Genomic DNA, 25,747 nt, shown 5'->3' on the forward strand with positions numbered 1-25,747 from the left:
GATATGTCTGCCTGTCCGCATTGTTTTTTATGCATCCCATCGGCCAGGTGGCCTTCTGGGAGCGCACAATCTTTAGAAGATCCACTGTGATGGTGATGTGGACACGCTTTACTGAACGCGGTGCAACACGTGATCACCTTACACGTCTACTACACACACACACACGTACTGTACATGCGTACACAAAGATCACACGCACCCTGCACACACACCAGGCACGCGCACGCCTCCTACCGTCCAGGGTTTGCCCGGTGGTCGTAGTGGGGCCCGCCGCCTCCCTCGCCTGCGGGACGATCGGCCCCCGCGTCACCGTGCGCACCGCCGTCTCGGCTGCCGCCGCCGCCGCCCGGCGCACGCGGCCCCCCGGCACCGGCACGCAGCCGCGCTCGCACCGCGTGCCCGCCACGCCTTGCCGGCACAGCATCAGGTCGGCGTGCACGAAGACCTGCGGTGCACACACCGGTGGCGCGGGGAGAGCCGCGACGTGGGCGACTCGTGAATGGGGCGATGTGAATGTGTGAATGGGGGTCATGTTCGTGTGAATGGGGCGATGTGAATGTGTGAATGGGGGTCATGTTCGTGTGAATGGGGCGATGTGAATGTGTGAATGGGGGTCATGTTCGTGTGAATGGGGCGATGTGAATGTGTGAATGGGGGTCATGTTCGTGTGAATGGGGTGATGTGGACGTATGAATGGGGCGATGTGAATGGGTGAATGGGACGACGTGAATGTGTGAATGGGGGTCATGTTCGTGTGAATGGGGCGATGTGAATGTGTGAATGGGGGTCATGTTCGTGTGAATGGGGCGATGTGAATGTGTGAATGGGGCGATGTTAATGTGTGGGGGTGATATGAATGTTTGAATGGGGCGATGTGAATGCGTGAATGGGGCGATGTGAATGGGGCGATGTGAATGTGTGAATGGGGCGATGTTAACGGGGCAGTGTGAATAGGACGACGTGAAGGGGGCAGTGGTAGTCGCTGCTCTGACCGTCTTGTATCCGGTGAAGCTGAAGGCCTCGAAGCTGACTTGCGTCTTGGTGTGGCCGCTCGAGGCGTGCGTCTGCAGCGTCGAGTCCACGTCGCACCTGGCACAGCAGCACACGCACAAAGACAAAGGTGCCCCTTAAAGTCTTTAACGCGCGCTGGGCCTGGCCACCCAGTGACCCCCACACCCCCTCCGGCGACGCCGTGCCCGCCCCTAACAGGCGCTCGCTAACAGCACTTGCCCCAAAAAAGTTTGTTAGGGGCCGTCCATAAATGACGTCACGCGATTTTGGACGATTTTTGACCCCCCCCCCCTCCTCGTCACACGGCGTCGCAAAAAGTCAGACCCCTCCTCAAATATGACGTCACAAAGCTCTGACCCCCCCCCCCCCCGAAACAATAAAACATGCTTCAAATCGCTTTAAACTATTGTCATTGTAGTGCGTATTTAATGTGGCGCTGCACTCTGATGTAGGAGAAACATTTATTAAAAAGTCTATTTAACTAAGTAGAACGTGTTATCTATATTTATTTAAAGTTTAAAGTTGTGCATTTTGATGTGACGTCACATTTATCAAACACCCCCCCCCCCCCTCGTCACACATCGTCCCAAATGTCTGACACCCCCCCCCCCCCAGGTGCGTGACGTCATTTATGGCCGGCCCCTTAAAGGCTACACGAGGGGTGGGGAAGTGGGGGGGGGAGGGATCTTTATTTTTGTCCCACCCGCTGGCGATGATGTCTCGGCGCACGGCGTTGCCGGGGTCGGCGCTGGGCGTCGCGAACAGGTTGAGCAGCAGCAGCTGCACGTCGAGGGGGGTGAGCGCCGACGCGGCCAGGTAGAGGCGCTGGCGGTAGGCGGGCAGCAGCGGGAAGTCGGCGGCCGTGAAGGCGGAGGAGAAGGTGGCGTCGCGGTAGAGGTCGAGCGCGAAGGAGAAGGAGCCGAAGCCCTCCTCGCTCGCCGTCAGGTTGCCGAGGTCCGGCGTCATCACCACCGAGAGGCGCGCGCGCTTTGGGTAGCGGCAGCTGTGGTTGAGGGGGGGCGGGGCGGAAGAGGGGGGGTCACGGACGCGCCGGCAACGACCGAGGACCCACGGCCGAACTGTTCACAGCGCGGCGAACCGCGCGCGGTCGCGTCGCTTACGGCCGGTGGTGCAGGTGGACACTGCAGCAGCGTGGCTCCCAGCCGCGTGGCTCATGACTGCGTGGGTAACGACCGCGTGGCTCACGACCACGTGGGTAACGACAGCGTGGCTGACGACCACGTGGGTAACGACCGCGTGGCTCGTGACCACGTGGGTAACGACCGCGTGGCTCACGACCACGTGGGTAACGACCGCGTGGCTCACGACCACGTGGGTAACGACAGCGTGGCTGACGACCACGTGGGTAACGACCGCGTGGCTCGTGACCACGTGGGTAACGACCGCGTGGCTCACGACCACGTGGGTAACGACCGCGTGGCTCGTGACCACGTGGGTAACGACCGCGTGGCTCACGACCACGTGGGTAGCGACCGCGTGGCTCACGACCACGTGGGTAACGACCGCGTGGCTCACGACCACGTGGGTAACGACCGCGTGGCTCACGACCACGTGGGTAACGACCGCGTGGCTCACGACCACGTGGGTAACGACCGCGTGGCTCACGACCACGTGGCTCGTGAGCACGGGGCTCGCCAGGCCACTCACATCACGGTGATGGTCTCCACTTGGTTGCGGATGATCACCGCCTTCTTGGACAGGTTCCCGTAGACGATGGTCTGCTGCAGCGTGATCTCCGAGTCCGTCTCCTGCACGCCACGCAAGCACACACACACGTATATACACGCGCGCACATACACAACAGACACGCATGTACACAGATACAAGACAAACACAAAGTTCCCGTGTATAGCCTGTAACAAACTGTAGGGGCAAGTGTTGTTAGCGAGCACCTATGAAGACCGCCACGGCACGCGAGGGGGTGGGTGGCCAGCACCACGCCCGGCCGCCTTTGTCTTCCTAGTGACAATGTTTACACATCGCACCAGGTACTCATTTTGAGGCTGAGACGACCTAGGGGAGGCCCAGGACCTGTTCAGATAATCGTCACCGGTGTTGGCGGTGAGCGAGAATCGAACCCGTGTCGCCAGGTTCGTAGCGCAGCGGGGCGCTAACCGCTGCACCACCGCTCCCCACGCACACGGTGCAAGTCATTCACGGACTGTCGGGGCCAAGTGCTGCCCCAGTTCGCTACCCCAGCCCGATGTCGATTCGGGGTGCCACGGGGTTTTTGCACAAAACGACTTCGTGGCCTACCCCCCCCCCCCCCAAAACAAGCATGTGCCATTGAGAAGGGTCACTGCCCGAACCGTCGCATTAAATATATCACTATTTTATTTTAAAGGCCACCACACACGCGCGGTGTTGTCGCTGTCGACGAGTGCGTCGACACTGGTTTGTCAAACGTGCTTGTGCATCGGCAACATTGTTACAGTTTCACTCAACCAAAAACAATCCTGATCATTGCATCGCCTACAAGATTGCAACACCCCCTCTCCCCCGCGTACGTTGACGAGGGTGCCGCAGTCCCCCACGGCGATGGTGAAGGAGAAGAAGTCGGCGGACTCGGAGAGCGCGCAGAGCGGCTCCCCGGGCGTGGCGCGCGAGAGGCGCAGCTCGGAGGCGCGCGCCGCCAGCGACAGCGCGCGCGGGATGCGCGCGGTCATCGCCTCCGCGTCGCACTCCACCGTCACGCGGCCTGCGGGGGGGGGGGTGTGGGGGTGTGTTGGGGTGTGTGGGGGTGTGTGGGGGGTGTGTGGGGGGTGTGTGGGGGTGTTTGGGGGGTGTGTGGGGGGTGTGTGGGGGGTGTGTGGGGGGTGTTTGGGGGTGTGTGGGGGGTGTTTGGGGGTGTTTGGGGGGTGTGTGGGGGGTGTGTGGGGGGTGTGTGGGGGGTGTTTGGGGGGTGTGTGGGGGTGTTTGGGGGTGTTTGGGGGGTGTGTGGGGGGTGTGTGGGGGGTGTGTGGGGGGTGTTTGGGGGGTGTGTGGGGGGTGTGTGGGGGGTGTTTGGGGGGTGTGTGGGGGGTGTTTGGGGGTGTGTGGGGGGTGTTTGGGGGGTGTGTGGGGGGTGTGGGGGTGTGGGGGTGTGTGGGGGGTGTGGGGGTGTGTGGGGGGTGTTTGGGGGGTGTGTGGGGGTGTGTGGGGGGTGTGTGGGGGGTGTTTGGGGGGTGTTTGGGGGTGTTTGGGGGGTGTGTGGGGGGTGTGTGGAGGGTGTGTGTGGGGGTGGGGATGGAGGTGGGGGTGGAGGTAGGGGTGGAGGTAGGCGTGGGGGTGGAGGTGGGGGTAGGGGTGGGGGTAAAGGTTAGTGCCGCTGCGCTACGAAACCCGACGGCCCCGGGTTTGGTTCATGTCGAGTACGGTTGGCTACGCACGGCGCGACAGAGGTTCAACGTTGAGTGAGACGACAGCGTCGTGGTTCTAGAGCGGCGATTTTCTGGACGGATCCTGGGCAATCGCCGTCGTCCTCCGGGCGACTTCAATAGCTGCACGCGACTTCTGTTGAGCTCCGTGATTGGTTCTGAATGTATGGGGAGCGGCGGCGTAGCGGTTAGCGCTACGCTGCGCTACGAACCACGTGACGATTCCGGCTCACGGCCAACACCGGTGACGATCATCTGAACCGGTGCTGGGCCTCCCCTAGGTCGACTCAGCCTCAAATTAGTAGTTGGTGCGATGTGTAAACATCAGAACTGAGGACACAAAGACGGTGTTGGCCATTCACCCCCTCGTGTGCCGTGCCGGCCTTCATAAGTGTTACTTGCTAAAAGCGCTTTCCCCAAAAGTCTGTTCAGCCTATACGGGGGATCTTTGTCTTTGGGGTGAAGGAGGGGGGGGGGTCTTATGGGGAATAAGGGGCACGTGACGGCACAAGAAGAGGGACACGCAGGTAGGGACACACGGACACGTGGACACGTGGACACGACGCGTTGTGTCACGCTGGGGCGCCTTCTGGCGTGGCGTGGTATGATGGCTCGTTGAGTGAGGTGTGCTGTATCGGGCTGCGGCGCGGCGTTGTGACGCGGCGCTGTGACGTTGTGACGCAGCGGTGTGACGCGGCGCTGTGACGTTGTGACGTGGCGGTGTGACGCAGCGGTGTGACGTTGTGACGCGGCGGTGTGACGTGGCGCTGTGACGTTGTGACGCGGCGGTGTGACGCGGCGCTGTGACGTTGTAACGTGGCGGTGTGACGTTGTGACGCAGCGGTGTGACGTTGTGACGCGGCGGTGTGACGCAGCGCTGTGACGTGACGCGGTGGTGTGACGCGGCGCTGTGACGTTGTGACGTGGCGGTGTGACGTTGTGACGCGGTGGTGTGACGCGGCGCTGTGACGTTGTGACGCGACGCTGTGACGCGGCGTGACACCTTTAAAGCAGCCGTAGGCCCCGTCGCGCGCCTCGCAGACCTCCCCCCCCCCGCACTGCGCCGCCGATTCCCTCGTCAAGCCCCGCCCCACGCAGTCCACGCGGCGTGCACAGCCGGGGGCCCACCACCACGTGTCCACCTGCACCACCACCACCACCACACGTGTCAACACCACCACCACGTGTCCACCTGCACCACCACCACCACACGTGTCAACACCACCACCACGTGTCCACCTGCACCACCACCACACGTGTCAACACCACCACCACGTGTCCACCTGCACCACCACCACCACACGTGTCAACACCACCACCACGTGTCCACCTGCACCACCACCACCACCACACGTGTCAACACCACCACCACGTGTCCACCTGCACCACCACCACACGTGTCAACACCACCACCACGTGTCCACCTGCACCACCACCACACGTGTCAACACCACCACCACGTGTCCACCTGCACCACCACCACCACACGTGTCAACACCACCACCACGTGTCCACCTGCACCACCACCACACGTATCAACACCACCACCACGTGTCCACCTGCACCACCACCACCACACGTGTCACCACCGACCACAACCACCACACGTGTCACGACCGACCACAACCACCACACGTGTCACCACCGACCACAAACACCACACGTGTCACCACTGACCACCACCGCCACACGTGTCACCACCGACCACAACCACCACACGTGTCACCACCGACCACCACCGCCACACGTGTCACCACCGACCACCACCACACGTGTCACCACTGACCACAACCACCACACGTGTCACCACCGACCACAACCACCACCACGTGTCCACCTGCACCACCACCACACGTGTCAACACCACCACCACGTGTCCACCTGCACCACCACCACCACACGTGTCAACACCACCACCACGTGTCCACCTGCACCACCACCACCACCACACGTGTCAACACCACCACCACGTGTCCACCTGCACCACCACCACACGTGTCAACACCACCACCACGTGTCCACCTGCACCACCACCTCACGTGTCAACACCACCACCACGTGTCCACCTGCACCACCACTACACGTGTCAACACCACCACCACGTGTCCACCTGCACCACCACCACACGTGTCAACACCACCACCACGTGTCCACCTGTACCACCACCACCACACGTGTCACCACCGACCACAACCACCACACGTGTCACGACCGACCACAACCACCACACGTGTCACCACCGACCACAAACACCACACGTGTCACCACTGACCACCACCGCCACACGTGTCACCACCGACCACAACCACCACACGTGTCACCACCGACCACCACCGCCACACGTGTCACCACCGACCACCACCACACGTGTCACCACTGACCACAACCACCACACGTGTCACCACCGACCACAACCACCACACGTGTCACCACCGCTCCAGATTGCTCCGGTTCCCTCCTCCCCACGTGAACAACAAACACGACTCTTCGATAATCGAGCGGAAAGCACAGAGCTGTCACCCCATACGGTTTACCCGTAATCTTGTACAGGGAAATTGAGTTTTCAGGTCCATGCGGAGTACAGCCGTTTCAATACGGGCACATTTTTTGTATTTGTTTGTGTTTCTCCCTTGTGATGGGACTTTGTAGGATGAACGTTGAGATTTATAAGGGCACAGGGTGACTAATAAGGCCTGAATTGGTCTGTAATAAGATAGCCACTGATAAGGGGTTGACAGGTATGAAAACATCTTACAAATAAACCCCTCGGTGTAGCAGCAGCTACGGCAGGACCCTCCTGACAGTGAGTCCTGCGACTCAGCAGCACGACTCTCCTGGGTCAATACGGTCAAGATCACCTCTTCTCCACCGCCCATTCCCCTCCTCTTCCCTCGCCCCTCCACTCCTTCCCCGTCCCTCTCCCTACCCGTTCGCGGCGGTCAATCATTCCTCAACCCGTGTGGCACGCCCCTGCCACCGAAATCATTCTACTTTGTGTACACACCGTACAGTGTACGCTGTGTCGAGCGCCGCGAGTGAAGCAGTCGTTTTATAAAATGTCAATAAAAGACGAGGTGGAGAAATAAATGCCCGTCGTACCGCGTGGTAGAAGCCCTGCCACACGCAGCCGCACGTGTAGAGGGCCTGGCAGGCGCCGTCCTGCAGCGCGTAGCCCTGGGGGCACTCGCAACCCTCCACGCACGGCTCAGAGCAGCCCGGCACCGCCTCCTCCTGGGGCTGCCAGCACGTGGAGGAGCACGACCTCAGGCAGGACTGGTACGAGGCTCGCTCGGGGCATAGAGGGGCCGCTGGGTCAAAACGCACCGCACGCAACGCACCGAAGATTTAAGATGTCCCAGGTGGAACCTCGGCGGACTTTTTGTGGCCAAGTGCTGCTTGCGAGTAGCGCCTATGAAACCCGGTATGCCACGCGAGAGGGCACCATGGCCGGCCGCCTTTGTCTCTCGAGTGGCGATGTTTACACACCGCGCCGGGTACTCATTTGAGGCTGAGTCGACCTAGGGGAGACCCCAAGACCGGTTCAAATAATCGTCACCGGTGTTGGCGGCCTTGAGCGGAACACACCCCGTACACAAGCACGTCATCATCAGCACCTCCAATTATCACCGTTGGCTATGTATGGTGCAAACGAAGTTCAACAGCAGTGGCAACGGTATCAGGGATTTCATTTTCACTGAATATTTTCTGTGTGGTTGGTAAACAGGAGTAGTTTAGTGACTCGTAGTCGCAGACATGGCGAGAGTGGTATGGTTATTATACTGGATGTGGTGTGCCGGGTGAGTACGTATTTTCCGGGTTGTGTACCCGGATAGACTCGGCTAACATTAAATCCCGGCTACCATATGCAGCAGCAACAGATGTATCATCAGCAGCAGCATTATAGTTATCAGCATGACACACTAGCAGCAGCAGGTTCATCAACATGCACCCACTGGGGCAGCTGGCAACAACAGCAAGGTGAGAGAGAGAGAGAGGACACAGCGGGGAGATGAAGGGTAGGGGGAGAAAGAGACGGAAGAGCATATTGGGGATGATGATGAAGACAATGACAAGAATAATGATGATGATGGCGATAATTGGTTGTAGAAGGTGATGATGATGACCACGATGACGACGTTGATAATTACGACCATAATAATGATAATGACCATGATGACGACGACGACGATGACGACAATGATCAAAATTGCGATAATGATGATCATGATCATAATTGCGATCATAACGATGATAATGACCATGATGATGAAGTGGGCAGGGGGGGGGGGGTGGGGGTCCTCACGGCATCCCGCGGGTCCCCTCCACGCCGTGCTGGGGGTGCCCCCGGCTCGCGCGCACGAGTCGTGGTAGTTGGCCAGGGCCCGGCAGAGCGTGGCCTGGGTAAGGCCGGACACGGCCACGTCCCACACGCAGGCGGCGTGCGGCGCCTCGGGGTCCACCGCGGAGTGGCAGGGGGACAGGTCCCCGCCGGTGGCCACCAGGGGCGCGCACAGACGCGCCGCCTCGCTCTGCAGCACGGCGCTCGGCTGCGGCGCCCAGCCATCGTCATCGGAGCACCTAAGCACACGGGGGTCACACGGGGCGTCACGCGAGGTCACACGGGGGTCACACGGGGCGTCAGCGGGGTGGGTCGAGTCTGCGTTGTTTGCTGTGCTTGTGCACCGCTACTAACGCAGCAGCATCACCAACGTCGTTTTTTTTGGTACATAAACCATACCCCCCCCCCACCGCAGTCCCCCCCACCTCTGATAGGAGACCCCGAAAATTGGAGGCCTAGGACCGGTTCCGATAATCGTCACGGGTGTTGGTGACCGCGAGCAGGGAATCGAACCGGGGTCGCCGGTTGCGTAGAGCGGCGCGGCGCACTCCGAGCGTTGCGCGCGCCGCTCCCCGCGACGCTCACCCGGCGGGTCGCGCCGCGCGCTTCCAGCTGTTGCCGACGTCGGCGCTCGAGTTCCTCGGCACCCCGTCGGGCCCCGCCGCGTCGTCCCTGGGGTCCCCGTTGAAGTCGCCGCAGAGGCCGCACACGGTCCCGGCCACGGTGGGGTCGAGCGACAGCCACACGGAGCGCCCCCCGTCCCAGCGCACCCACAGCCCCGCCTCGGCCAGGCCCATCAGCACGAAGGAGCCGCTCGCCCGAAGCCAGACCCGCGGGGAGGGGCGGGCCGGTAGCGACACGCGAACACCGTCCACCTGCACGCTCGACCACGTGTGGCGGGATGTTAACTACCTCGCCTGGTATGCAGGAGGTCGTGGGTTCGATCTCGACCCTGACACCTGCTTGTCTCTTTCCCCGTCGTGGCGTGGATTTTTATCCGGGTCCTCCGGTTTTTCACTCAGCATTTAGAATCAACGTCACGCGTTCAGAGTATTTGGCTGCTATGAATTTACACGCGATGATAAGCCACGTCGTTGAGCTATCATTTGTGGCCAGGTCGCTTCTAAGAAAGAGCTACATCGCCCAGTGGGCCTTACCTGGTAAGATAAAAAAAATTGTTTAGTTTAAGGAGGGCAGTTGCCCGAAACGTCGACGATTTAATTAATATACCTGAGGCAGTGCTCAATGTAAGTCGAAGCCGTTCCGCGATATCTCGCCTATTGCCATCATCGGAGCGTACGGCCATAAGGGTGCATTCATATAGCATTGTTATTACGGATGGACTCACGTTGTACTCCATCGGTCAGAGCTGTCCCTGGGCTATGGATAATCGGGGCGACAGCCCCGGGCCCCGCGCTTTGGGGAGCCTAGGGGAGCCCACACGGTGTGAGTTGTCCCGGGCCCTACACCCCCCCCCCACCCCATGGACGTCCCTGCTAGTGGTAGTAGTGCCTTACGCCAATAATCGCATGCATTTATGTCATTGAGTAATGTTTTGCGTTTTCAAATCGACCAGGTCCGATCATTCTGATGAGTTCCAGAGTTTAGCAGCATGGGATGAGGAGGGAGAGGAGGGCAATTGAGAGTTGGGAATGAGGAGGGGGGAGATGGGATGCAGAAGTGGGAAGAGGATGGAGATGGGATGGAGGAGGAGAGGGAGGAGGGAGATGGGATGGAGGAGTGGGACAAGGAGGGAGATGGGATGGAGGAGGAGGGAGATGGGATGGAGGGGTGGGACAAGGAGGGAGATGGGATGGAGGAGGAGGGAGATGGGATGGAGGGGTGGGACAAGGAGGGAGATGGGATGGAGGAGGAGGGAGATGGGATGGAGGGGTGGGACAAGGAGGGAGATGGGATGGAGGAGGAGGGAGATGGGATGGAGGGGTGGGACAAGGAGGGAGATGGGATGGAGGAGGAGGGAGATGGGATGGAGGGGTGGGACAAGGAGATGGGATGGAGGAGGAGGGAGATGGGATGGAGGAAGTTGTGGGATGAGCGTCCAGTGATGGCGGTACCTGCGCGGCCCCATCGCGCCCCAGTGACACGGTGAGGTTGTGGAGGCGCACGGAGACCCCGGGGCTGTTGGGGTCCCCGAGGGAGACGATCACCTCCCAGGGGGGCGCGGCAACGGGGGTGCCCCCCACGCAGGGGGCCACCAGGGTGTAGGTGCATGTTCCGTGGAAGAGCATCGCGCGCCCGTCAAACGTGACCACGTGCGGGGCGTTCAGCCAGCACGAGCCTGTGTGCACGTGTGTGTGTGTTGGGGGGGAGAAATTATGTGTGTGTGGGGGGATGTGCGTGCAAGTGTGTGTGGGTGGGGAGGTGTGTCCACGTGTGGGGGGATGTGTGTCCACGTGTGTGTGGGGGTGCACGTGTGTGTGGGGAGGGATGTGTACACGTGTGTGTGTGTGTGTGGTGGGAGATGTGTGTGTAAATGTGTGTGGGGGTGCACATGTATGTGGGGAGGGATGTGTATGTGTGTGGGGAGGTGTGTCCACGTGTGTGAAGGAGGGTGCACGTGTGTGTGTATGCGGGGAGGTGTGTCCACGTGTGTGGAGATGTGTGTCCACGTGTGTGTGGGGGTGCACGTGTGTGTGGGGAGGGATGTGTGTGTGTGTGGGGAGGTGTGTCCACGTGTGTGAAGGGGGGGTGCACGTGTGTGTGTATGTGGGGGGGGGGAAGGTCCACGTGTGTGGGCATGTGTGTACACGTGTGTGTGTGGGGTGCACGTGTGTGTGGGGAAGCGCAGCGCGCTAACCCGAGTTCGATTCCTGCTCACGGCATACACCAGTGACGATTATCTGAATCGGTCCTGGGCCTCCTCTAGATCGACTCAGCCTTAAATGAGTACCTGGTATCTGGTGCGGTGTGTAAACATCGCCACTGGTGCTGGCCACCCACCCCCTCGTGTGCCGTTCTGGCCTTCATAGGTGCTGCTAGCTAACACAGCACTTGCCCCAACAGTCTGTTAAGGCAATACGGGGGATCTTTGTTTATATTTTTGCACGTGTGTGGGGGAATGTGTGAAAATGTGTTTGTGTGGTAATTACATTTGCAAATATTACATTGCTAATGTTTCCTGGCGATGGGTGAGTCGTTACCTAACAGCAGCTATTGAGCAATAGGCAAACCCTTCAAAGATCAACAAATAAACACACTGGAGCAGCACATGTGAAGAAGGGTCATTGCTCGAAACGTCACGCATTATACATATCTGTCCTTCTTAAGGCCGCGGTGTTGACAACGCAGCAGCATCACCAGATACTATGTTTTTATACATCCAAAGACAAAGAACCCCCGTATAGCCTTAACAGACTACACTATTGTGGCAAGAGCTGTCAGCGAGCACCTATGAAGGCCGGCACGGCACACGAGGAGGTGAGCAGCCAGCATCACGCCCGACCGCCTTTGTCTCCCGAGCGGCAATGTTTACACACCGCATTAGGTACTCATTTGAGGCTGAGTCGGCCTAGAGGAGGCCCATGACAGGTTTGGATAATCGTCACTGGCGTTGGCCGTGAGGAGGAATCGAACTCGAGTCGCCGGGTTCGTAACGCAGCGCGCTAGCCACTGCACTACCACTCCCCCATGCATTCGTCATCGGTCAAGGAGACCAACAAACGTCACGCGCAGCTATTGAAGTCGCCTGCAGGAGGAACACAAATGGACAACAACAAAAAAACAAAGATGTTTGCTTGGGGAAAATATTTGAAGGCCGAACTGGTCCCCAAATTTATGAGCCGCTCTAACCACTCAGCCATCCAATGTGCAAAAAACAAAGACAAAGATCCCCCGTATACCCTTATCAGACTGTTGGGGCAAGTGTTGTTAGCGTGTAGCACCTACGAAGGCCGGCACCTCACACGAGGGGGTGGATGGCTGGCACCACGCCCGAGCGCCTTTGTCTCCCCAGTGGCGATGTTTACTACACACCGCGCCAGATTCTCATTTTGAGAAGTAAACATCGCAGCTCTGATGACTCCGCACTGATTTCCACGCTAATTTGCATTGCGGCGTGCGACGATTTCCTCAGCGGGCAGCAGTCACGGGATTGTTCCAACAAGGGTCGAGCAACCCCCCTCACAACACCAGCCCGACCACGAACCCTACCACTTGCCAGCCTTGGCCAAAGCCTCAACTCCAGTAGCCCTGTCACTGGCCCTATCACTCACACGGAGTTTTCAGTCGCGATAACCATACCGTAAACGCAAGCCCGGATTCTAACACTAAGCATACTACCATCCCATAATCATAACATTACTCTTAACCCCAACACGAGCCTAAAGTTCCGAATCGAATACCAGCCCCAGCTACTACGTAACAATCACGAACCCTGATCCTAACCATAACCCAAGTCGTAATTCTCTCCCTCTAGGACCCCCTCCCCCCACCGGCCCCCCAGTAAGAATGAGCACCGCAGGGCGCTGCTACTCACGCTGGGAAGCGCCCTGCACGGGTCCCAGGTCCCCACGAAGCTGCCCCCCTCCTCGCACCACCAGGACCCCCACGATCGCGAGGAGTAGGGCCCCCCCACGCCTCATCATCATCGTCGTCGTCGTTATCGTCCTCATCACCGGCATCAACCCGGAGGAAACATCGACAAAGAGCGCTGCGCAGGACACGCAGACAGCGGCAGCAGCGCAGGGGCCGCCCCCCGCATTCCACCAGGGCGTGTTGTTGTCGCACCACGCATGCCGGGAGTAGCTGCGCCACTCCCCGCTCACCTCACCCGGCAATCCTCGTCACGTTAACCACCTCACCGATACCGCCGCCGTCAGCACACGGGGGGCGCGCCCGGCCCCGCGGGGAATTCCCGCGCTTGTCCTGCGGGGGGGGGGGGGGGGGGCTGGGGAGCGGTGGTGCAGCGGTTAGCGCCACGCTGCGCTACGAACCGCGGGCGACGCGAGTTCGATGCCCCGTTCGCAGCCCACGGACACCGGTGACGATTTTCTGAACCGGTCCTGAGCCTCCCCTAGGTCGACTCAGCATCAAATGAGTAGTACCTGGTGCGGTGTGCAGCAAACATCGCGACTGGGGAAACAAAGGCGGCCGGGCGTGGTGCTGGCCACCCCGTGTGCCGTGCCGGCTTTCATAGCTCACAGCACTTGCCCCTACAGCCTGCTCCAGGCTATAAGGGGGGTGTTGGTCTTCATTGGTGGGGTGCGGTTGGGGGGTGCGGTGGGGGGGTGCGGTGTGGGGGGTGCGGTGGGGGGGTGCGGTGGGGGGGTGCCGTGGGGGTGTGCGTCTCACGTCTCACGTCAACGACAGACCGGTCTGTCCGGTGCGCTAGCAGACCGAGTTCAACTCTACGTACAGCTCCTCACTCACCTGTACTCACAATCCCCTCACTCACCTGTACTCACAATCCCCTCACTCACCTGTACTCACAATCCCCTCACTCACCTGTACTCACAATCCCCTCACTCACCTGTACTCACAATCCCCTCACCTGTACTCACAATCCCCTTACTCACCTGTACTCACAATCCGCTCACTCACCTGTACTCACAATCCCCTCACTTACCTGTACTCACAATCCCCTCACTCACCTGTACTCACAATCCCCACACTCACCTGTACTCACAATCCCCCTCACTCACCTGTACTCACAATCCCCTCACTTACATGTACTCACAATCCCCTCACTCACATGTACTCACAATCCCCTCACTCACCTGTACTCACAATCCCCCTCACTCACCTGTACTTACAATCCCCTCACTCACCTGTACTCACACTCCCACTCACCTGTACTCACAATCCCCTTACTCACCTGTACTCACAATCCACTCACTCACCTGTACTCACAATCCCCTCACTCACATGTACTCACAATCCCACTCACTCACCTGTACTCACAATCCCCTCACTCACCTGTACTCACAATCCCCTCAACCACCTGCACTGACAATCCCCTCACCTGTACTCACAATCCCCCTCACTCACCTGTACTCACAATCCCCTCACTCACCTGTACTCACAATCCCCTCACTCACCTGTACTCACAATCCCCTCGCCTGTACTCACAATCCCCTCACTCACCTGTACTCACAATCCTCTCGCCTGTACTCACAATCCCCTCAATCACCTGTACTCACAATCCCACTCACTCACGTATACTCACAATCCCCTTACTCCCCTGTACTCACAATCCCCTCACTCACGTGTACTCACAATCCCCTGACTCACCTGTACTCACAATCCCCCTCACTCACCTGTACTCACAATCCCCTCACTCACCTGTACTCACAATGCCCTCACCTGCACTCACAATCCCCTTCACTCACCTGTACTCACACTCCCACTCACCTGTACTCACAATCCCCTTACTCACCTGTACTCACAATCCACTCACTCACCTGTACTCACAATCCCCCTCACTCACCTGTACTCACAATACCCCTCACTCACCTGTACTCAGAATCCCCTCACTCACCTGTACTCACAATCCCCTCACTCCCCTGTACTCACAAACCCCCTCACTCACCTGAACTCACAATCCCCTCACTCACCTGTACTCACAATCCCCTCACTTACCTGTACTCACAATCCCCTCACTCACCTGTACTCACAATCCCATCACTCACACGTACTCACAATCCCACTCACTCACCTGTACCCACAATCTCCTCACTCACCTGTACTCACAATCCCCTCACCTGTACTCACAATCCCATCACTCACCTGTACTCACAATCCCCCTTACTCACCTGTACTCACAATCCCCTCACTCATCTGTACTCACAATCCCGGAACCTGTACTCACAATCCCTCACGTGTACTCTCAATCCCCCTCACTCACCTGTACTCACAATCCCGCTCACTCACCTGTACTCACAATCCCCTCACCTGTACTCACAATCCCACTCACTCACCTGTGCTTACAATCCCCTCACTCAACTGTACTCACAATGCCTCCCACTCACCTGTACTCACAATCCCCTCACTCACCTGTACTCACAATCTCCTCACTCACCTGTACTCACAATCCACTTACTCACCTGTACTCACAATCCACTCACTCACCTGTACTCACAATCCCCTCACTCACCTGTACTCACAATCCCACTCACTCACCTGAACTCACAATCCCCTCACTCACCTGTAGTCACAATCCCCTCACTCACCTGCACTGACAATCCCCTCATCTCAACTCACAATCCCCCTCACTCACCTGTACTCACAATCCCTTCACTCACCTGTACTCACAATCCCCTCACTCACCTGTACTCACAATCCCCTCGCCTGTACTCACAATCCCCTCACTCACCTGTACTCACAATTGCCTCGACTGTACTCACAATCCCCTCAATCACCTGTACTCACAATCCCACTCACTCACGTGTACTCACAATCCCCTTACTCCCCTGTACTCACAATCCCCTCACTAACCTGTATTCACAATCCCCTCATTCCCCTGTACTCACAATCCCCTCACTCACCTGTACTCACAATCCCCACGCCTGTACTCACAATCCCCTCTCTCACCTGTACTCACAATCCCCTCACTCACCTGTACTCACAATCGCCTCACTCACCTGTACTCACAATCCCCTCACTCACCTGTACTCACAATCCCCTCACTCACCTGTACTCACAATCCCCTCAACTGTACTCATAATCCCCTCACTCACCTGTGCTCACAATCCCCTCAATCACCTGTACTCACAATCCCCTCACTCACCTGTACTGACAATCCCCTCACCTGTACTCACAATCCCCCTCACTCACCTGTACTCACAATCCCCTCACTCACCTCTACTCACAATCCCCTCACTCACCTGTACTAACAATCCCTCACCTGTACTCACAATCCCCCTCACTCACCTGTACTCACAATCCCCTCACTCACCTGTACTCACAATCCCCTCACTCACCTGTACTCACAATCCCCTCATCTGTACTCACAATCCCCTCACTCACCTGTACTCCCAATCCCCCACTCACCTGTATTCACAATCCCCTCACTTACCTGTACTCACAATCTCCTCACTCACCTGTACTCACAATCCCCTCACTCATCTGTACTCACAATCCCCTTACCTGTACTCACAATCCCACTCACTCACCTGTGCTCACAATCCCCTCACTCACCTGTACTCACAATCCCCTCACTCACCTGTACTCACAATCCCCTCGCCTGTACTCACAATCCCCTGACTCACCTGTACTCACAATCCCCTGGCCTGTACTCACAATCCCCTCAATCACCTGTAATCACAATCCCACTCACTCACGTGTACTCACAATCCCCTCACTCCCCTGTACTCACAATCCCCTCACTAACCTGTACTCACAATCCCCTCACTCCCTTGTAATCACAATCCCCTCACTCACCTGTACTCACAATCCCCTTGCATGTACTCACAATCCCCTCTCTCACCTGTACTCACAATCCTCCCAACTCACCTGTACTCACAATCCCCTCACTCACCTGTACTCACAATCGCCTCACTCACATGTACTCACAATCCCCTCACTCACCTGTACTCACAATCCCACTCATTCACCTGTACTCACAATCCCCTCACTCACCTGTACTCACAATCCCCTCACCTGTACTCACAATCCCCTCACTCACCTGTAATCACAATCCCCCTCACTCACCTGTACTCACAATCCCCTCACTCACGTGTACTCACAATCCCCTCACCTGTACTCACAATCCCTCACCTGTACTCACAATCCCCATCACTCACCTGTACTCACAATCCCCTCACTAACCTGTACTCACAATCCCCTCACTCACCTGTACTCACAATCCCCTCGCCTGTACTCACATTCCCCTCACTCACCTGTACTCACAATCCCCTCACTCACCTGTACTCGCAATCCCCTCACTCACCTGTACTCATAATCCCACTCACTCACCTGTACTCACAATCCCTTCACTCACCTGTACTCACAATCCCCTCACTCACCTGTACTCACAATCCCCTCACTAACTTGTACTCACAATCCCCTCGCCTGTACTCACAATCCCCTCACTCACCTGTACTCACAATCCGCTCGCCTGTACTCACAATCCTCACTCACCTGTACTCACAATCCCCTCACTCACCTGTACTCACAATCGCCTCACTCACCTGTACTCACAATCCCATCACTCACACGTACTCACAATCCCACTCACTCACCTGTACTCACAATCTCCTCACTCACCTGTACTCACAATCCCCTCACCTGCACTCACAATCCCATCACTCACCTGTACTCACAATCCCCCTCACTCACCTGTACTCACAATCCCCTCACTCACCTGTACTCACAATCCCCTCACCTTTACTCACAATCCCTCACGTGTACTCTCAATCCCCCTCACTCAACTGTACTCACAATCCCGCTCACTCACCTGTACTCACAAACCCCTCACTCAGCAGCATTCACAATCCCCTCACCTGTACTCACAATCCCTCACCTATACGAACAATCCCCTCACTCACCTGTACTCACAATCCCCTCACTTACCTGTACTCACAATCCCCTCACTCACCTGTACTCACAATCCCATCACTCACACGTACTCACAATCCCACTCACTCACCTGTACCCACAATCTCCTCACTCACCTGAACTCACAATCCCCTCACCTGTACTCACAATCCCATCACTCACCTGTACTCACAATCCCCCTTACTCACCTGTACTCACAATCCCCTCACTCACCTGTACTCACAATCCCGGCACCTGTACTCACAATCCCTCACGTGTACTCTCAATCCCCCTCACTCACCTGTACTCACAATCCCGCTCACTCACCTGTACTCACAAACCCCTCAGTCACCTGTACTCACAATCCCCTCACCTGTACTCACAATCCCACTCACTCACCTGTGCTCACAATCCCCTCACTCAACTGTACTCACAATGCCTCCCACTCACCTGTACTCACAATCCCCTCACTCACCTGTACTCACAATCTCCTCACTCACCTGTACTCACAATCCCCTTACTCACCTGTACTCACAATCCACTCACTCACCTGTACTCACAATCCCCTCACTCACCTGTACTCACAATCCCACTCACTCACCTGAACTCACAATCCCCTCACTCACCTGTACTCACAATCCCCTCACTCACCTGCACTGACAATCCCCTCATCTGTACTCACAATCCCCCTCACTCACCTGTACTCACAATCCCTTCACTCACCTGTACTCACAATTCCCTCACTCACCTGTACTCACAATCCCCTCACCTGTATTCATAATCCCCTCACTCACCTGTACTCACAATCCCCCCCACTCACCTGTACTCACAATCCCCTCACTCACCTGCACTCACAATCCCCTCACCTGTACTCACAATCCCACTCACTCACCTGTGCTCACAATCCCCTCAATCACCTGTACTCACAATCCCCTCGCCTGTACTCACAATCCCCTCACTCACCTGTACTCACAATTGCCTCGACTGTACTCACAATCCCCTCAATCACCTGTACTCACAATCCCACTCACTCACGTGTACTCACAATCCCCTTACTCCCCTGTACTCACAATCCCCTCACTAACCTGTATTCACAATCCCCTCATTCCCCTGTACTCACAATCCCCTCACTCACCTGTACTCACAATCCCCACGCCTGTACTCACAATCCCCTCTCTCACCTGTACTCACAATCCCCTCACTCACCTGTACTCACAATCGCCTCACTCACCTGTACTCACAATCCCCTCACTCACCTGTACTCACAATCCCCTCACTCACCTGTACTCACAATCCCCTCACCTGTACTCATAATCCCCTCACTCACCTGTGCTCACAATCCCCTCAATCACCTGTACTCACAATCCCCTCACTCACCTGTACTGACAATCCCCTCACCTGTACTCACAATCCCCCTCACTCACCTGTACTCACAATCCCCTCACTCACCTCTACTCACAATCCCCTCAGTCACCTGTACTAACAATCCCTCACCTGTACTCACAATCCCCCTCACTCACCTGTACTCACAATCCCCTCACTCACCTGTACTCACAATCCCCCACTCACCTGTATTCACAATCCCCTCACTTACCTGTACTCACAATCTCCTCACTCACCTGTACTCACAATCCCCTCACTCATCTGTACTCACAATCCCCTTACCTGTACTCACAATCCCACTCACTCACCTGTGCTCACAATCCCCTCACTCACCTGTACTCACAATCCCCTCACTCACCTGTACTCACAATCCCCTCGCCTGTACTCACAATCCCCTCACTCACCTGTACTCACAATCCCCTGGCCTGTACTCACAATCCCCTCAATCAACTGTAATCACAATCCCACTCACTCACGTGTACTCACAATCCCCTCACTCCCCTGTACTCACAATCCCCTCACTAACCTGTACTCACAATCCCCTCACTCCCTTGTAATCACAATCCCCTCACTCACCTGTACTCACAATCCCCTTGCATGTACTCACAATCCCCTCTCTCACCTGTACTCACAATCCTCCCAACTCACCTGTACTCACAATCCCCTCACTCACCTGTACTCACAATCGCCTCACTCACATGTACTCACAATCCACTCACTCACCTGTACTCACAATCCCACTCATTCACCTGTACTCACAATCCCCTCACTCACCTGTACTCACAATCCCCTCACCTGTACTCACAATCCCCTCACTCACCTGTAATCACAATCCCCCTCACTCACCTGTACTCACAATCCCCTCACTCACGTGTACTCACAATCCCCTCACCTGTACTCACAATCCCTCACCTGTACTCACAATCCCCATCACTCACCTGTACTCACAATCCCCTCACTAACCTGTAATCACAATCCCCATCACTCACCTGTACTCACAATCCCCTCACTAACCTGTACTCACAATCCCCTCACTCACCTGTACTCACAATCCCCTCACTCACCTGTGCTCGCAATCCCCTCACTCACCTGTACTCATAATCCCACTCACTCACCTGTACTCACAATCCCTTCACTCACCTGTACTCACAATCCCCTCACTAACCTGTACTCACAATCCCCTCACTAACCTGTACTCACAATCCCCTCGCCTGTACTCACAATCCCCTCACTCACCTGTACTCACAATCCGCTCGCCTGTACTCACAATCCTCACTCACCTGTACTCACAATCCCCTCACTCACCTGTACTCACAATCGCCTCACTCACCTGTACTCACAATCCCATCACTCACACGTACTCACAATCCCACTCACTCACCTGTACTCACAATCTCCTCACTCACCTGTACTCACAATCCCCTCACCTGCACTCACAATCCCATCACTCACCTGTACTCACAATCCCCCTCACTCACCTGTACTCACAATCCCCTCACCTTTACTCACAATCCCTCACGTGTACTCTCAATCCCCCTCACTCAACTGTACTCACAATCCCGCTCACTCACCTGTACTCACAAACCCCTTACTCAGCAGCATTCACAATCCCCTCACCTGTACTCACAATCCCTCACCTATACGAACAATCCCCTCACTCACCTGTACTCACAATCCCCTCAGTCACCTGTACTCACAATCCCCCTCACTCACCTGTACTCACAAACCCCTCACTCACCTGTACTCACAACCCCCTCACCTGTACTCACAATCCCACTCACTCACCTGTACTCACAATCCCCTCATTCACCTGTACTCACAATCCCCTCACTCACCTGTACTCACAATCCTCTCACTCACCTGTACTCACAATCCCTCACCTGTACTCACAATCCCCTCACTAACCTGTACTCAAAATCCCCCTCACTCACCTGTACTCACAATCCCCTCACTCACCTGTACTCACAATCCTCTCACTCACCTGTACTCACAATCCCCTCACCTGTACTCACAATCCCTCACCTGTACTTACAATCCACTCATTCACCTGTACTCACAATCCCCTCACTCACCTGTACTCACAATCCCCTCGCCTGTACTCACAATCCCCTCATTCACCTGTACTCACAATTCCCTCGCCTGTACTCACAATCCCCTCAATCACCTGTACTCACAATCCCACTCACTCACCTGTATTCACAATCCCCCCACTCACCTGTACTCACAATCCCCTCACTAACCTGTACTCACAATCCCCTCACTCACCTGTACTCACAATCCCCTCGCGTGTACTCACAATCCCCTCACTCACCTGTACTCACAATCCCCTCACTCACCTGTACTCACAATCCCACTCACTCACCTGTACTCACAATCCCCTCACTCATCTGTACTCACAATCCCCTCACTAACCTGTACTCACAATCCCCTCAATAACCTGTACTCACAATCCCCTCGCCTGTACTCACAATCCTCTCACTCACCTGTACTCACAATCCGCTCGCCTGTACTCACAATCCCCTCACTCAGCTTTACTCACAATCCCCCCCACTCACCTGTACTCACAATCCCCTTACTCACCTGTACTCACTATCCCCTCACTCACCTGTACTCACAATCCCCCTCACTCACCTGTACTCACAAACCCCTCACTCAGCTGCACTCACAATCCCCTCACCTGAACTCACAATCCCTCACCTGTTCTCACAATCCCTCACCTGTACTCACAATCCCCTCACTCACCTGTACTCACAATCCCCTCACTCACCTGTACTCACAATCCTCTCACTCACCTGTACTCACAATCCCCTCACCTGTACTCACAATCCCTCACCTGTACTTACAATCCACTCATTCACCTGTACTCACAATCCCCTCACTCACCTGTATTCACAATCCCCTCACTCACCTGTACTCACAATCCCCTCACCTGTACTCACAATCCCCTCACTCACCTGTATTCACAATCCCCTTACTCACCTGTACTCACAATCCCCCTCACTCACCTGAACTCACAATCCCCTCACTCACCTGTACTCACAATCCCCTCACTTACCTGTACTCACAATCCACTCACTCACCTGTACTCACAATCCCATCACTCACACGTACTCACAATCCCATTCACTCACCTGTACCCACAATCTCCTCACTCACCTGTACTCACAATCCCCTCACCTGTACTCACAATCCCATCACTCACCTGTACTCACAATCCCCCTTACTCACCTGTACTCACAATCCCCTCACTCACCTGTACTCACAATCCCCTCACCTGTACTTACAATCCCTCACGTGTACTCTCAATCCCCCTCACTCACCTGTACTCACAATCCCGCTCACTCACCTGTACTCACAAACCCCTCAGTCACCTGTACTCACAATCCCCTCACCTGTACTCACAATCCCACTCACTCACCTGTGCTCACAATCCCCTCACCTGTACTCACAACGCCCCCCACTCACCTGTACTCACAATCCCCTCACTCACCTGTACTCACAATCTCCTCACTCACCTGTACTCACAATCCCCTTACTCACCTGTACTCACAATCCACTCACTCACCTGTACTCACAATCCCCTCACTCACCTGTACTCACAATCCCACTCACTCACCTGAACTCACAATCCCCTCACTCACCTGTACTCACAATCCCCTCACTCACCTGCACTGACAATCCCCTCATCTGTACGCACAATCCCCTCACTCACCTGTACTCACAATCCCCTCACTCACCTGTACTCACAATCCCCTCACCTGTACTCACAATCCCACTCACTCACCTGTACCCACAATCCCCTCACTCACCTGTACTCACAATCCCCTCACTCACCTGTACTCACAATCCCCTCGCCTGTACTCACAATCCTCTCACTCACCTGTACTCACAATCCCCTCGCCTGTACTCACAATCCCCTCAATCACCTGTACTCACAATCCCACTCACTCACCTGTGCTCACAATCCCCTTAATCACCTGTACTCACAATCCTGTCACTAACCTGTACTCACAATCCCCTCGCCTGTACTCACAATCCCCTCACTCACCTGTACTCACAATCCCCTCGCCTGTACTCACAATCCCCTCACTCACCTGTACTCACAATCCCTCCCACTCACCTGTACTCACAATCACCTCACTCACCTGTACTCACAATCCCCTCACTCACCTGTACTCACAATCCCCTCACTCACCTGTACTCACAATCCCACTCACTCACCCTACTCACAATCCCCCCTGTACTCACAATCCCCTCACTCACCTGTATTCACAATCCCCTCACTCACCTGCACTCACAATCCCCCCTGTACTCACAATCCCCTCACTCACCTGTACTCACAATCCCCTCACTCACCTGTACTCACAATCCCCTCACTCACTTGTACTCACAATCTCCCCCACTCACCTGTACTCACAATCCCCTCACTCACCTGTACTCACAATCCGCTCACTCACCTGTACTGACAATCCCCTCACCTGTACTCACAATCCCCCTCACTGACCTGTACTCACAATCCCCTCACTCACCTGTACTCACAGTCCCTCACCTGTACTCACAATCCCCTCACTCACCTGTACTCAAAATCCCCTCACTCACCTGTACTCACAATCCCCTCACCTGTACTCACAATCTCCTCACTCACTTGTACACACAATCCCCTCACTCAATTGTACTCACAATCTTCTCACCTGTACTCACAATCCCATTCACTCACCTGTGCTCACAATCCCCTCACTCACCTGTACTCACAATCCCCTCGCGTGTACTCACAATCCCCTCACTCACCTGTACTCACAATCCCCTCGCCTGTACTCACAATTCCCTCAATCACATGTACTCACAATCCCACTCACTCACGTGTACTCACAATCCCCTCACTCCCCTGTACTCACAATCTCCTCGCCTGTACTCACAATCCCCTCTTTCACCTGTACTCACAATCCCCTCACTCACCTGTACTCACAATCCCCTCACTCACCTGTACTCACAATCCCCTCACTCATCTGTACTCACAATCCCCTCACTCACCTATACTTACAATCCCCTCACTTACCTGTACTCACAATCTCCTCACTCACTTGTACACACAATCCCCTCACTCAATTGTACTCACAATCCCCTCACCTGTACTCACAATCCCCTCACTCACATGTACTCACAATCCCCTCGCCTGTACTCACAATCCCCTCACTCACCTGTACTCACAATCCCCTCGCCTGTACTCACAATTCCCTCAATCACATGTACTCACAATCCCACTCACTCACGTGTACTCACAATCCCCTCACTCCCCTGTACTCACAATCTCCTCGCCTGTACTCACAATCCCCTCTTTCACCTGTACTCACAATCCCCTCACTCACCTGTACTCACAATCCCCTCACTCACCTGTACTCACAATCCCCTCACTCATCTGTACTCACAATCCCCTCACTCACCTATACTTACAATCCCCTCACTTACCTGTACTCACAATCTCCTCACTCACTTGTACACACAATCCCCTCACTCAATTGTACTCACAATCCCCTCACCTGTACTCACAATCCCCTCACTCACATGTACTCACAATCCCCTCGCCTGTACTCACAATCCCCTCACTCACCTGTACTCACAATCCCCTCGCCTGTACTCAAAATTCCCTCAATCACATGTACTCACAATCCCACTCACTCACGTGTACTCACAATCCCCTCACTCCCCTGTACTCACAATCTCCTCGCCTGTACTCACAATCCCCTCTTTCACCTGTACTCACAATCCCCTCACTCACCTGTACTCACAATCGCCTCACTCACCTGTACTCACAATCCCCTCACTCATCTGTACTCACAATCCCCTCACTCACCTATACTTACAATCCCCTCACTTACCTGTACTCACAATCTCCTCACTCACTTGTACACACAATCCCCTCACTCAATTGTACTCACAATCGCCTCACTCACCTGTACTCACAATCCCCTCACTCACCTGTACTCACAATCCTCTCACTCACCTGTACTCACAATCCCCTCACCTGTACTCACAATCCCTCACCTGTACTTCCAATCCACTCACTGACCTGTACTCACAATCCCCTCACTCACCTGTATTCACATTCCCCTCACTCACCTGTACTCACAATCCCCTCACCTGTACT

At 55.9% G+C, this 25,747-nt stretch overlaps 1 protein-coding gene across 1 annotated transcript in view; it reads right to left on the reverse strand.

Annotated features, from left to right (window-relative positions):
• LOC116941711 (uncharacterized) overlaps window positions 1-13,607 on the reverse strand; it is a 16,085-nt gene extending 2,478 nt beyond the window's left edge. The window contains exons 1-11 of the mRNA XM_032953053.2: window positions 13,223-13,607; window positions 10,803-11,026; window positions 9,313-9,602; window positions 8,692-8,966; window positions 7,488-7,696; window positions 5,392-5,530; window positions 3,540-3,730; window positions 2,680-2,780; window positions 1,715-2,014; window positions 993-1,089; window positions 235-445 (exon numbers count right to left, since the gene is read on the reverse strand). Coding sequence (XP_032808944.2) covers window positions 235-445; window positions 993-1,089; window positions 1,715-2,014; window positions 2,680-2,780; window positions 3,540-3,730; window positions 5,392-5,530; window positions 7,488-7,696; window positions 8,692-8,966; window positions 9,313-9,602; window positions 10,803-11,026; window positions 13,223-13,367 — 2,182 coding nt within the window. The 5' untranslated portion in view covers window positions 13,368-13,607. The remainder of the gene's footprint in view (window positions 1-234; window positions 446-992; window positions 1,090-1,714; window positions 2,015-2,679; window positions 2,781-3,539; window positions 3,731-5,391; window positions 5,531-7,487; window positions 7,697-8,691; window positions 8,967-9,312; window positions 9,603-10,802; window positions 11,027-13,222) is intronic.
• Window positions 13,608-25,747: the final 12,140 nt, after the last annotated feature.

The sequence above is a fragment of the Petromyzon marinus genome, chromosome 12 (genome assembly GCF_048934315.1).
Source record: "Petromyzon marinus isolate PM22_M1 ecotype Great Lakes invasive population chromosome 12, UKy_Petmar_22M1.pri1.0, whole genome shotgun sequence".
Classification (NCBI taxonomy): domain Eukaryota; kingdom Metazoa; phylum Chordata; class Hyperoartia; order Petromyzontiformes; family Petromyzontidae; genus Petromyzon; species Petromyzon marinus.